The 13,812-nt window shown below is 44.3% G+C and overlaps 1 protein-coding gene across 7 annotated transcripts in view; it reads right to left on the bottom strand.

Moving 5' to 3' along the window:
* Nucleotides 1-13,812, bottom strand: part of dip2a (disco-interacting protein 2 homolog A) — a 190,050-nt gene that overhangs the window by 128,196 nt on the left and 48,042 nt on the right. For 6 of the 7 annotated variants that reach the window (XM_031805488.1, XM_031805489.1, XM_031805491.1 and 3 more), the window contains one exon: nt 1,053-1,124. In XM_031805488.1, coding sequence (XP_031661348.1) covers nt 1,053-1,124 — 72 coding nt within the window. Of the gene's footprint in view, nt 1-1,052; nt 1,125-1,239; nt 1,476-13,812 lie in introns of those variants that run through there. The other variant, XM_031805493.1, reaches the window with a different exon arrangement.

Below are 13,812 nucleotides of genomic sequence, written 5' to 3'. Positions count from 1 at the left end.
CTCATGAAGATGAATTACTGGGCTGAACACGCTAACAACAATTGGCTATTTGGACATAAATGGACTTTATGGAACAAATCAGTAATTTATTGTCAAACTGGGATTCCTGGGAATGCCTTCTGATGAAGATCAAAGGTAAGTGAATATTTAGTGTTATTTCTAACTTCTGTTGACTCCAAAATGGCGGATGTTTCACTGGCTGGATTGGACTGAGCACCGTTCTCAGATTATGCTTTTTCCGTAAAGTCTCTTTTTTAAAATCTGACACAGCGTTAAGGAGAAGTCTACCTTTAATTCTGTGAATAACAATTATCTTTTATCAATGTTTATGAGTATTTCTGCAAAATCACTAGTTTTGTTGGAATCAAAACATTACTGCACGTAACGCGCCAATGTAAACAGATTTTTGGATATAAATATACACATTATCAAACAAAACATACATGTATTGTGTCACATGATGTCCTAGGAGTGTCATCTGATGAAGATCATCAAAGGTTAGTGATTAATTTTATCTATATTTCTGCTTTTTGTGACTCCTATCTTTGGCTGGAAAAATTGCTGTTTTTTTTTACTTGGCTATGACTTAACAATCATATGTTGTGTTTTCGCTGTAAAGCATTTTTGAAATCGGACAAGATGGGTAGATTAACAAGATGTTTCATTTTCATTTGCTGTATTAGACTTGTTAATGCGTGAAAGTTAGATATTTAAAATGTTAAAAAATTAATTTCACACGCTGCCTTTTCAGTGGAATGTTGTCGAGGGGTTCCGCTAGAAAGGTTACCCATATCTACATGCACATGCTACCTCAATCAGCCTGACTAACCGGTGTCTGTATGTAGCCTCGCTACTTTTATAGCCTCGCTACTGTATATAGCTTGTCTTTTTACTATTGTTTTATTTCTTTACTTACCTATTGTTCACCTAACACCTTTTTTGCACTATTGGTTAGAGCCTGTAAGTAAGCATTTCACTGTAATAAAAGTTGATTTGATCTGAGGGGTGTAGGAGGCAAGCAGCTTGCCGTTCTACCAGGTGAGGCATCTTACCTTGTATCGGAGGGATGTAGGGGGCCAGCAGCTTGGCTCTCTTCTTCTCATATCCCTTCTGTGTGATGTCCCCTGGAGAGACAGAGAGAGAGGAGATGGTAGTGAGTCACTGGCCCAAATGGCCATCAGATACGATGTGTGGTCTTGACGTGGTGTGTACAGTGTGTGATTGTGGTGTTCCTTTCACCTCTATAGAGGCATCCAGTTTAAAACCAGGCCCAGCTCCACTTGATCCCTGAATCCACTTGTTTAACAAGCAATGCCTCATTTTCAACTAATTCTCTCATTCTGAAAATGAACCACATACTGTAGAGGGAAAACATGAGTTAAAAGTTATTCGGGATAGGGGGCAGTATTTTGACATCCGGATGAAAAGCATGCCCAAAGTAAACTGCCTGTTACTCAGGCCAGGAAGCTAGGATATGCATACAAACTGATAGATGTTGATAGAAAACACTCTAAAGATTCTAAAACTGTTCAAATCATGTCTGTGAGTATAACAGAACTGATTTAGCAGGAGAAACACGAGGACAAACCATCCAGGGAAAAAATAAATTGAGGTCATAGTATTTCCCAATGGTTTTCTATGGGAAGCCCTATTTAACTTCTTGGTGACTGGGGGGCAGTATTGAGTAGCTTGGATGAATAAGGTGCCCAGAGTAAACTGCCTGCTACTCAGTGCCAGATGCTAATATATGCATATTATTAGTAGTATTGGATAGAAAACACTCTGCAGTTTCTAAAACTGTTGGAATGATGTCTGAGTATAGCAGAACTCATATGGCAGGCAAAAACCTGAGAAAAATCCAACCAGGAAGTGGGAAAACTGAGGTTTGTAGTTTTTCAACTCTTTGCCACTACAATATACAGTGTAAATGGGGTCATATTGCACTTCCTGAGGCTTCCACTAGATGTCAACAGTCTTTAGAACTTTGTTTGAGGCTTCTACTATGAAAGGGGGCTGAATGAGAGGGGATTGAGCCAAGTGTCTGGCAGAGTGCCACAGGCTCGTGACGCGCGGTCACGAGAGACTTAGCTCGTTCCATGGCTTCTCTACAGACACAGGAATTCACCGGATGAAATACTATTGAAGATTTATGATAAAAGCATCCTAAAGTTTGACTCTATACATAGTTTGACATGTTTCTACGACCTGTAATATAATTTTTTGAACTTTTCGTCCGACGTTCGGCTGGACCTGCACACGTGTTTGGATTTGTTTACCAAACGCCCTAACAAAAGAAGCTATTTGGACATAAATGATTAACTTTATCAAACAAATCAAAACATTTATTGTGGAACTGGGATTCCTGTGAGTGCATTCTGATGAAGATCAAATGTAAGTGAATATTTATAATGCTATTTCTGACTAATGTATTTTTGGCTGCTTTGTTGTCTGAACGCTGTACTCAGATTATTGTATGGTTTGCTTTTTCCGTAAAAAAAATATGAAATCTGACACAGCGGTTGCATTAAGGAGAAGTATATCTCTAATCCATGTATAACACTTGTATTTTCGTCAACATTTATGATGAGTATTTCTGTAAATTGATGTGGCTCTGCAAAATCACTGCATGTTTTAGAACTACTGAACGTAACGTGCCAATGTAAAATTTGATATAAATATGCACTTTATCGAACAAAACATACATTTATTGTGTAACATGAAGTCCTATGAGTGTCATCTGATGAAGATCAAAGGTTAGTGATTAATTTCATCTGTATTGCTTTTTGTGACTCCTCTCTTTGATGGAAAGATGGCTGTGTTTTTCTGTGACTTGGTGGTGACCTAACAATCGTTTGTGGTGATTTTGCTGCTAGATTAACGAGAATTCTCTCTTTAAAATGGTGTAAAATACTTGATATATTATTTCTGACTTTTGTTTCGCCACCTGACTGGTTGAAAAATTATTTTCATGTGTTTGTATGCGGGGCGCTGTCCTCAGATAATCGCATGGTCTGCTTTCACTGTAAAGCCTTTTTGAAATCTGACACGGCGGCTGGATTAACAAGAAGTTAAGCTTTATTTTGATGTATTACACTTATATTTTCGTGAATATTGATATTTCTGTAGTTTGAATTTGGCACTATGCAATTTCACTGGATGTTGTCAAATCGATCCCGCTAAAGGGATAGTCGCGCGAAGGGATCACTAACAGGTAAACAGATAGTTAACTAGCTAACATTTCAAACAGATTGCCAGGGTCCAGTAATTAACTAACACGTTATAACTTGAGGAAGAGAAAGATTTGTATACCATTTAATACTATAGCGAATTAGTTAGGTTACTAATGTTACCTCATCTGATGTTGTAACGTTAGCTGTCTGACTTCATTAGCAAGCTAATCTACACACCATAAACTCAATTATTTGATCAGATAAGTAGACTAATGTTGCTCAACATTTCACTGGCTAGCTAACGAGGTTAATTCGATCCAGCTAGCAAGATACTTAATGCTAACAATACTTGTTCCACCACACTTTCTCCCTCATCTCAAACTTTCTAAATGCCAGTGGTTTTTCGGTTACAGCTCATTAAGTACGTTTCGTCACCTCAAACAATCGCATGGTATGCTTTCGCTGTAAAGCCTATTGTAAATCGGCAGTTAGATTAACAAGAATTTAAGCTTTTAACCGATAAGATACTTGCATGTTCATAAATGTTTAATATTATGATTATTTATTTGAATTACACACCCTCCAGTTTCACCCGATGTTGTTGACAGGTGTCCCGCTGATGGGATGCCTAGCCCTAACATGACACTGAAAATCAGAGAACCAAGTCCAGCTGATGCTGTGATGTGTCAGAGCCACCAACAGAGGGCACCAGAGGTACATGCTGTGATGTGTCAGAGCCACCAACAGAGGGCACCAGAGGTGCATGCAGTTTCTCCAGTCAGCGCCACGCCTCACTACCCCTTCCTGGGGATCTCCCTCTCCCTTCCCCTCCTCTCCTCAACATGTCTCTATTAGTCACTGTCAGTCCCTATTCACACTGCTGGTCCAGCCTCTCCTCCAAGCCCATTCACAGATCCATCTGGCTGGGGCAACTGTGGGCTTGGTGGCTAGGTGAAGGAAGAGCAGATTTCAGGCAGGGCAACGTACTGACATTTACGGAGAGGGCTTTATATTGAGAGGCTGGATGGCATTGGCCCCTCCTCCCCTCAGCCCATAAACACCCCATCTGAGCCTCACACCTGGGTGGTGTGTTGTTCTCTTAAAGAGACCAGAAGTGAATCATTTTCCTGCTCCACCTCCTCACCCACTCCTCTCAAACTGTAATTTGTCATTAATCACTGGGACCATTTAGCCTAGATACAGAAAATTGATGTTCTATTATAAACTAAATATGAATCCTTAACCAAAGCAAAATTTCACGCATGACTAAGTCACTTTGGATAAAAGCATCTGCTAAATGGTATATTATTTTAAATCCAGAGACACACACGAAGGCAACTGGGACTCGTCAGCTGTTTCCTGGAAAATCGTTCTGTTCCTTTAAGAGATCAGAATGCTGATAATGCAGGACTAGCTGAGAGACCGAGAGACTGATGAAGCCTGCCTTGAAAGATTCATGCCTGTATGAACCTGTACCTGAGTGAGTGTGATGCTGCTGTGACCGCAAAAGCATTTAAATGTTATGTTACAAACGCCCGACTAAAACAAGTGGACTTTACTGTGAAATGCTGACTGACAAGCTCTTTCCCAGCAATGCAGTTAAAAAGAAAATTAACAAATAGGTAAAAATTAAATATTAAAACAATCACATGAAAAGTAATGAGGCTATATACAGGCCATATACAAGGAATCCCGGTACCAAGTCAGTGAACTGGGGTAAGAGGTCACTGGGGTGATTAGTACATGTAGGTTTGGTTTGGTGATTGACTGAAATACTATGTAGGTAGGGGGTGAAAAGAAGAAATTCCAGGTAACCGTTTAATTAACTGTTCAGCGATCTTATGGCTTTGGGGTAGAAGCTGTTCAGGAGCATTTTGGACCTTGACTTGGCGCTCTGGGACTGCTTGCTGTGCGATAGAGAAAACCGTCGATGACTAGGGTGGCTGGAGTCTTTAAAAATGTTTAGGGCCTTCCTCTGACACCGCCTGGTATAGAGGTCCTGGATGGTGGTAGGTTGGCCCCAGTGATATACTGGGCCGTACGCAATACCCTCTGTAGCGCCTTGTGGTCGGATACGGAGCAGTTGCAGGCCAGATGCTCTCGATTGTGCAGCTGTAGAACTTTGAGGATCTGGAGACCCATGCCAAATCTTTTCAGCCTCCTGAGGGGGAAAAAGGCATTGCTGTGCCCTCTTCACGACTGTGTTAGTGTGTTTGGACCATGATAGATCCTTTGTGATGTGGACAACAAGGAACTTGGAGCTCTCGACCCGCTCCACTACAGCCTGTCAAGGTGAATGGGGGCCTGTTCAGCCCTCCTTTTCCTGTAGTCCACGATCATCTCCTTTGTCTTGCTCACGTTGAGGGAGAGGTTGTTTTCCTGGCACCACACTGTCAGGACTGAGTGTGGAGTGCAAGAGACTGCGTCATCTGTGGATCGGTTGGGGCAGTATGCTAATTGGAATATGTCCAGGGTGTCTGGGATGACGGTGTTGATGTGAAACATGACCAGCCTTTCAAAGCATTTCATGGCTGCAGATGTGAGTGCTACCGGGCGATAGTCATTTAGACAGGTTACCTTGGAGTTCTTGGGCACAGGGACTGTGGTGGTCTACTTGAAAAATGTGGGTATTACAGACTGGGTCAGGGAGAGGTTAAAAAAAAAATGTCCCTGAAGACACTTGCTAGCTGGTTAGCGAATGCTCTCTGAGTACGCGTCCTGGTAATCCATCTGGCCAGCGGCTTTGTGAATGTTGTCGTCCGGAACAGCTGGTGCTCTCATGCATGGTTCAGTGTTGCTTTTTTCGAAGCGAGCATAAAAGGCATTTAGCTCGTCTGGTAGGCTGGCGTCACTGGACAGCTCGCGGCTGGGTTTCCCTTCGTAATCTATAATAGTTTGCAAGCCCTGCCACATCCGACGTGCGTCAGAGCCAGTGAAGTAAGATTTAATCTTAGTCCTGTATCGACACTTTGCCTGTTTGATGATTCGTCTGAGGGCATAGCGTGATTTCTTATAAGCATCCAGATTAGTGTCCCGCTCTTTGAAAGCGGCAGCTCTAGCCTTAAGTTGGGGCGGATGTTGCCTGTAATCCATGGCTTCTGGTCGTGATATGTATGTACAGTCACTGTGGGGACTATGTCATCAAGGCACTTATTAATGAAGCCGGTGACTGAGGTGGTAAACTCCTCAATGTCATCGGATGAATCCCGGAACATATTCCAATCAGTGCTAGCGAAACCATCCTGTATCTTAGTATTCGCCACATCAGACCACTTCCGTATTGAGTATGTCACTGGTACTTCCCGTTTCAGTTTTTGCTTGGAAGCAGGAAGCACGAATCAGGAGGATAGAGTCTGATGTGCCAAATGGAGAGTGAGAGAAAGCTTTGTATGCGTCTCTGTGTGGAGTAAAGGTGATCTAGAGTTTCTTGCCTCTAGACGCACAGATGCATGCTGGTAAAAATCAGATCAAATCAATCTCAGTTTCCCAGCATTAAAATCACCAGGAGGTTATGGCCCTACGCAGCCTACGCAGCTCGTTGAGTGCAGTCTTGGCGCCAGCATTGGTTTGTGGTGGTAAACAGACCATAGATAAATAATATGGTCTGCAGCTTTTCATGAGGTATTCTAACTCAGGTTAGCAGAACTTCGAGACTTCCTTATTATAGATCGCTCACCAGCTGTTGTTCCCGTGGGCTGAGAGAGGACTGGGGGGGGGCTGATATGATGAGAGGCTGATATGATATAAGAGTTCTCCATCACACCTTGACTCCTCTCCTGCTTTCACACTGCTCTGCCGGCTCCAAGGCGTTTCCTGGAGAAATACCTTCCTGAGTAAATAGTTGTGGAAATTAAAATAACTAGCAGACAGACCCTCTGCTGTTAGGAGACCTCCCATACTCTCCATGCTGGCGCCATTCACATGACTCACAAACAACAGTTCCAATACTGTCTGCTACCATACAGCAATTATTTGGGACACGTTACATGCATCTGATAATACATGACACATCTCCAGCTTTAGGACCTGGCTTTAGAGTGCTGGAGCTGAGAAATCTAGATTATTATTTTGAAGGTTGTGGAATGGTGGACTGAGAGAAAGAGGTAGTCTTTGAAGCTGTGAGGCCAGCTAAAATATCACTCCCCTGGGCCTGACTGAGGGATGACTGGCTGGCTCTCGGATGGCCTCCCTGTGCCTCTGTTTCCCTCTGCCTCTCTCGCTCTCTGACACGGGTATTGTTCCTGTAAGCTCAGTGCATCTGACAGAGAGAGAGTTCAGTGTTGATTAAAATACACACTTCTAGCATGTGATGCTGGCTTCAGGCCTCCTCTCCACTCTCGGCCTCCCACCCCCACTGAATTGGGGTTCTCTTTCCCCGGCACGCTCACCATTTTTGAGTATTGGCGCTTTAGACACAGTTCCTAATCAACACTAAAAGCAAAATCATTTTGAAAACCTAAAAACAAATGACCGCATCGACACAGACCGCAAAGGGAATCTGACAGCTGTTCAGTAGGCTACCGCTAAGGGAACCTGACCGCTGTTCAGTAGGCTACCGCTAAGGGAACCTGACCGCTGTTCAGTAGGCTACCGCTAAGGGAACCTGACCGCTGTTCGGTAGGCTACCGCTAAGGGAACCTGACCGCTGTTCGGTAAGCTACCGCTAAGGGAACCTGACCGCTGTTCAGTAGGCTATTGCAAAGGGAACCTGACCGCTGTTCAGTAGGCTACCGCTAAGGGAACCTGACCGCTGTTCAGTAGGCTACCGCTAAGGGAACCTGACCGCTGTTCGGTAGGCTACCGCTAAGGGAACCTGACCGCTGTTCAGTAGGCTACCGCTAAGGGAACCTGACCGCTGTTCTGTAGGCTACCGCTAAGGGAGCCTGACCGCTGTTCAGTAGGCTATTGCAAAGGGAACCTGACTGCTGTTCAATAGGCTACCGCTAAGGGAACCTGACCGCTGTTCAATACTGTAGACTAGGACCCATAGTGCACTATAGATAATACTGTAGACTTGCACACATAGTGCACTATAGATAATACTGTAGACTAGAACCCCTATAGCTCTGGTAAAGATAGGCAATAGGGCACCATTAGAACACAAGCGTAGTTCCTCCCCAGTTCCCCGTTGTCTTGGAGACATGGCAAAGGCCAGGGAGAGTTTACCCACGTTGACAGCAGTGGGCTTCACCTGGGATGGTTGACACAGGCAGTGAATGGGCTGAGGAAGATTGATTACTGGCTTCATTGATAGAATACATTTAAATAAATTAACTACTGACAAGCCCCAAACTGGACATAAATAAGGAGGGAAGAGAGGAAAGACGGTCTATTGTTCTGTTGGAATAACACACACACAGATCTGAGAGACAAGAACGATAGAATGGAAAAAGAGGGGGTGATGAGAGGAGAGGGGGTAAAGAGAGAGCGGAAGAGAGAGGGGGTGATGAGAGGAGAGGGGATAAAGAGAGAGGGGGTAAAGAGAGAGGAAGAGAGAGGGGGTGATGAGAGGAGAGGGGGTAAAGAGAGAGGAGAGGGGGTAAAGAGAGAAGGAGTAAAGAGAGAGGAAGAGAGGGGGTGATGAGAGGAGAGGGGAAGGGGGAGATGGAAAGAGACTGCTTTATCTCTCCTCCAACACTCCACTGTGGTTGCCAGGCGCTTCCTGCTCCATTGTGGGGAATGTTGGCCGCTCCACAGGAAGTGGGTTCTTTGTTTCCTATCTCCTTCCTGTTGGAGGGAAGCTACACACGCACAGTGACAAATAGAGGGCCAGTGTGTCACTATAGCGTACCATGATTCATTACATCTTGTTACATAAGCAGACACCTCCAGGGTAGGTCGGGTGGTAGGTAGGGTGTTAGATAAGTAGACAGTAGTTAAGTATAAGGAAAGTAGGTAGGGTGATACCTACGTAGGTATCACAGGAAGTTGGTGGCACATTCATTTTGGAGGATGGGCTAGTGGTAATGGCTGGAGAGGAATTTGTGTAACGGTACCAAATACAAACATGGTTTCAATGTGGTTGATGCCATTCCATTTGCTCTGTTCCAGACATTATGATCTGTCCTCCCCTCAGCAACCTCCTGTGATAGTTAGATAGGCAGTTGGGTGGTAAGTAGGTGGTTAGAAAGGTAGATTGGTAGGTGGGTGGTAAGTAGGTAGTTAGGCGGTAGGTAATTGGTGGGTAGGTAATTGGTAGGTAGGTAGTATGTAATTGGTGGGTAGGTAGTTAGGCGGTATGTAATTGGTGGGTAGGTAGTTCATCTGCCTTTTACTGAGGAGTAGCTTCCGTCTGGCCAGTCTACCATGAAGGCCTGATTGGTGGAGTGGTGCAGAGACGATTGTCTTTCTGGAAGGTTCTCCCATCTCCACAGAGGAACTGTGCAAGGATGATCAATGGAAACAGGATGCACCGGAGCTGTCCAGTCTCATAGCAAAGTGTCTGAATACTAATGTAAATGTTATATATTTAATCCATTTTAGAATAAGGCTGTAACGTAACAAAATGTGGAAAAAGTGAAGGGGTCTGAATGCACTGTAGGTGGGTAGGGTGGTAAGTAGGTAGGTAGTTAGGCAATAGGTAGTGAGGTGTAGGGCTGTTACCGCCACATGGCAATCAAATTCCACGTGGCCGTTTAGTCACGGTAATTAGACTACACCAAGCTCTGATGCTGCCGATGGTCATTAGTAGCCTACCCAACTTGCTAACTGCCTTGTTCTCAGCAATCTATTGTCCCACTAATCACTGACAACGCAAATGGCATGGGAAATCTAATCAAATACTTCAAGAGAGCCCATGAGCTCATGTTGGGTAACATTTCTATAGGCTATGCAACTGCGTGAGAAAACAGTGATGGCCTCTAAAACGAGGAGGATCCACCAGCCTCTAACTTACACATTTACACACCTGTGCTCCGCTGGCCTCATTAAAAAAAAATGTTCCTTAGGTTTTGGAGTCCCATGCAGGAAAAGCTAGACTAGAATAGCTTGCTAGACATTATTTATTTTACATTTCTTATACCAATAGACTATTCTAAGAGGGAAGCAAGCTCGTTTGCTGAATACAGCAGTCAAATCCTACCTCTCGTGCTCCCAGACAGATCCTACCTCTCGTGCTCCCAGACAGATCCTACCTCTCGTGCTCCCAGACAGATCCTACCTCTCGTGCTCCCAGACAGATCCTACCTCTCGTGCTCCCAGACAGATCCTACCTCTCGTGCTCCCAGACAGATCCTACCTCTCGTGCTCCCAGACAGATCCTACCTCTCGTGCTCCCAGACAGATCCTACCTCTCGTGCTCCCAGACAGATCCTACCTCTCGTGCTCCCAGACAGATCCTACCTCTCGTGCTCCCAGACAGATCCTACCTCTCGTGCTCCCAGACAGATCCTACCTCTCGTGCTCCCAGACAGATCCTACCTCTCATGCTCCCAGACAGATCCTACCTCTCGTGCTCCCAGTCAGATCCTACCTCTCGTGCTCCAGTCCAGACAGTCAGTTACACATCAGCACACAAACCAGTTCCTCTGGCTGGACAGGTTAGGGAGGAGAGGCGTCTCCACCAGGCCAGCCGGCAGAGGGGGGCAGGGTGTGTGTGTGTGTGTATGCGTTTTAATCTGAGAGAGAAAGAGATGGTGTGTGGCTGTGTGAGTGAGACAAAATCTATAAATAAATGGATCATTCTTCATATGTATAGGCTAAGTTCTTTCATTATTTTAAGCTATCTGGCATTAGTGTGTAAGTCTAAGCTCAAGGCCGTAACTTAATAGCCTACACGCCAATCGCCAAACGCTTATGGGAACAGGCAGAAAAAGTTCGAGGCAAAAAAGACCTCGTCTCTTAAGGATCGGACCCTTTTTTTCAATATGCCTAAAATTACATTCCCAAATCTAACTGCCTGTAGCTCAGGACCTGAAGCAAGGCTATGCATATTCTTGATACCATTTGAAAGGAAATACTATAGTTTGTGGAAATGTGAAAGTAATGTAGGAGAATATAACACCTCTCTGAAATGCAAGAGAAAGGTCAAAATGTAATATTCCCACCATTAGCTCTGACATTAGCTCTGACAAATTGAAAACTCTAGTCATTGGCGACTCCATTACCCGCAGTATTAGACTTAAAGCGAATCATCCAGCGATCATACACTGTTTACCCGGGGGCAGGGCTACCGACGTTAAGGCTAATCTGAAGATGGTGCTGGCTAAAGCTAAAACTGGCGAGTGTAGAGAGTATAGAGATATTGTTATCCACGTCGGCACCAACGATGTTAGGATGAAACAGTCAGAAATCACTAAGCGCAACATAGCTTCTGCGTGCATATCAGCTAGAAAGATGTGTCGGCATCGAGTAATCGTCTCTGGCCCCCTCCCAGTTAGGGGGAGTGATGAGCTCTACAGCAGAGTCTCACAACTCAATCGCTGGTTGAAAACTGTTTTCTGCCCCTCCCAAAAGTTAGAATTTGTAGATAATTGGCCCTCTTTCTGGGACTCACCCACAAACAGGACCAAGCCTGACCTGCTGAGGAGTGACAGACTCCATCCTAGCTGGAGGGGTGCTCTCATCTTATCTACCAACATAGACAGGGCTCTAACTCCTCTAGCTCCACAATGAAATAGGGTGCAGGCCAGGCAGCAGGCTGTTAGCCAGCCTGCCAGCATAGTGGAGTCTGCCATTAGCACAGTCAGTGTAGTCAGCTCAGCTATCACCATTGAGACCGTGTCTGTGCCTCGACCTAGGTTGGGCAAAACTAAACATGGCGGTGTTCGCCTTAGCAATCTCACTAGGATAAAGACCACCTCCATTCCTGTCATTACTGAAAGAGATCATGATACCTCACATCTCAAAATAGGGCTACTTAATGTTAGATCCCTTACTTCAAAGGCAATTATAGTCAATGAACTAATCACTGATCATAATCTTGATGTGATTGGCCTGACTGAAACATGGCTTAAGCCTGATGAATTTACTGTTTTAAATGAGGCCTCACCTCCTGGCTACACTAGTGACCATATCCCCCGTGCATCCCGCAAAGGCGGAGGTGTTGCTAACATTTACGATAGCAAATTTCAATTTACAAAAAATAAAATGACATTTTCGTCTTTTGAGCTTCTAGTCATGAAATCTATGCAGCCTACTCAATCACTTTTTATAGCTACTGTTTACAGGCCTCCTGGGCCATATACAGCGTTTCTTACTGAGTTCCCTGAATTCCTATCGGACCTTGTAGTCATAGCAGATAATATTCTAATCTTTGGTGACTTTAATATTCACATGGAAAAGTCCACAGACCCACTCCAAAAGGCTTTCAGAGCCATCATCGACTCAGTGGGTTTTGTCCAACATGTCTCTGGACCCACTCACTGTCACAGTCATACGCTGGACCTAGTTTTGTCCCATGGAATAAATGTGGTGGATCTTAATGTTTTTCCTCATAATCCTGGACTATCGGACCACCATTTTATTACGTTTGCAATTGCAACAAATAATCTGCTTAGACCCCAACCAAGGAACATCAAAAGTCGTGCTATAAATTCACAGACAACACAAAGATTCCTTGATGCCCTTCCAGACTCCCTCTGCCTACCCAAGGACGCCAGAGGACAAAAATCAGTTAACCACCTAACTGAGGATCTCAATCTAACCTTGCGCAATACCCTAGATGCAGTTGCACCCCTAAAAACAAAAAAAATGTCTCATAAGAAACTAGCTCCCTGGTACACAGAAAATACCCGAGCTCTGAAGCAAGCTTCCAGAAAATTGGAACGGAAATGGCGCCACACCAAACTGGAAGTCTTCCGACTAGCTTGGAAGGACGGTACCGTGCAGTACCGTAGAGCCCTTACTGCTGCTCGATCATCCTATTTTTCTAACTTAATTGAGGAAAATAAGAACAATCCGAAATTCCTTTTTAATACTGTCGCAAAGCTAACTAAAAAGCAGCATTCCCCAAGAGAGGATGACTTTCACTTTAGCAGTGATAAATTCATGAACTTCTTTGAGGAAAAGATTATGATTATTAGAAAGCAAATTACGGACTCCTCTTTAAACCTGCGTATTCCTCCAAACCTCAGTTGTCCTGAGTCTGCACAACTCTGCCAGGACCTAGGATCAAGAGAGACGCTCAAGTGTTTTAGTACTATATCTCTTGACACAATGATGAAAATAATCATGGCCTCTAAACCTTCAAGCTGCATACTGGACCCTATTCCAACTAAACTACTGAAAGAGCTGCTTCCTGTGCTTGGCCCTCCTATGTTGAACATAATAAACGGCTCTCTATCCACTGGATGTGTACCAAACTCACTAAAAGTGGCAGTAATAAAGCCTCTCTTGAAAAAGCCAAACCTTGACCCAGAAAATATAAAAAACTATCGGCCTATATCGAATCTTCCATTCCTCTCAAAAATTTTAGAGAAGGCTGTTGCGCAGCAACTCACTGCCTTCCTGAAGACAAACAATGTATACGAAATGCTTCAGTCTGGTTTTAGACCCCATCATAGCACTGAGACGGCACTTGTGAAGGTGGTAAATGACATTTTAATGGCATCGGACCGAGGCTCTGCATCTGTCCTCGTGCTCCTAGACCTTAGTGCTGCTTTTGATACCATCGATCGCCACATTCTTTTGGAGAGATTGGAAA

Source organism: Oncorhynchus kisutch, linkage group LG26 (assembly GCF_002021735.2).
Source record: "Oncorhynchus kisutch isolate 150728-3 linkage group LG26, Okis_V2, whole genome shotgun sequence".
Lineage (NCBI taxonomy): Eukaryota > Metazoa > Chordata > Actinopteri > Salmoniformes > Salmonidae > Oncorhynchus > Oncorhynchus kisutch.
The sequence above is the reverse complement of the archived record's forward strand: the minus strand, read 5'-3'. Positions and strand labels throughout refer to the sequence as shown.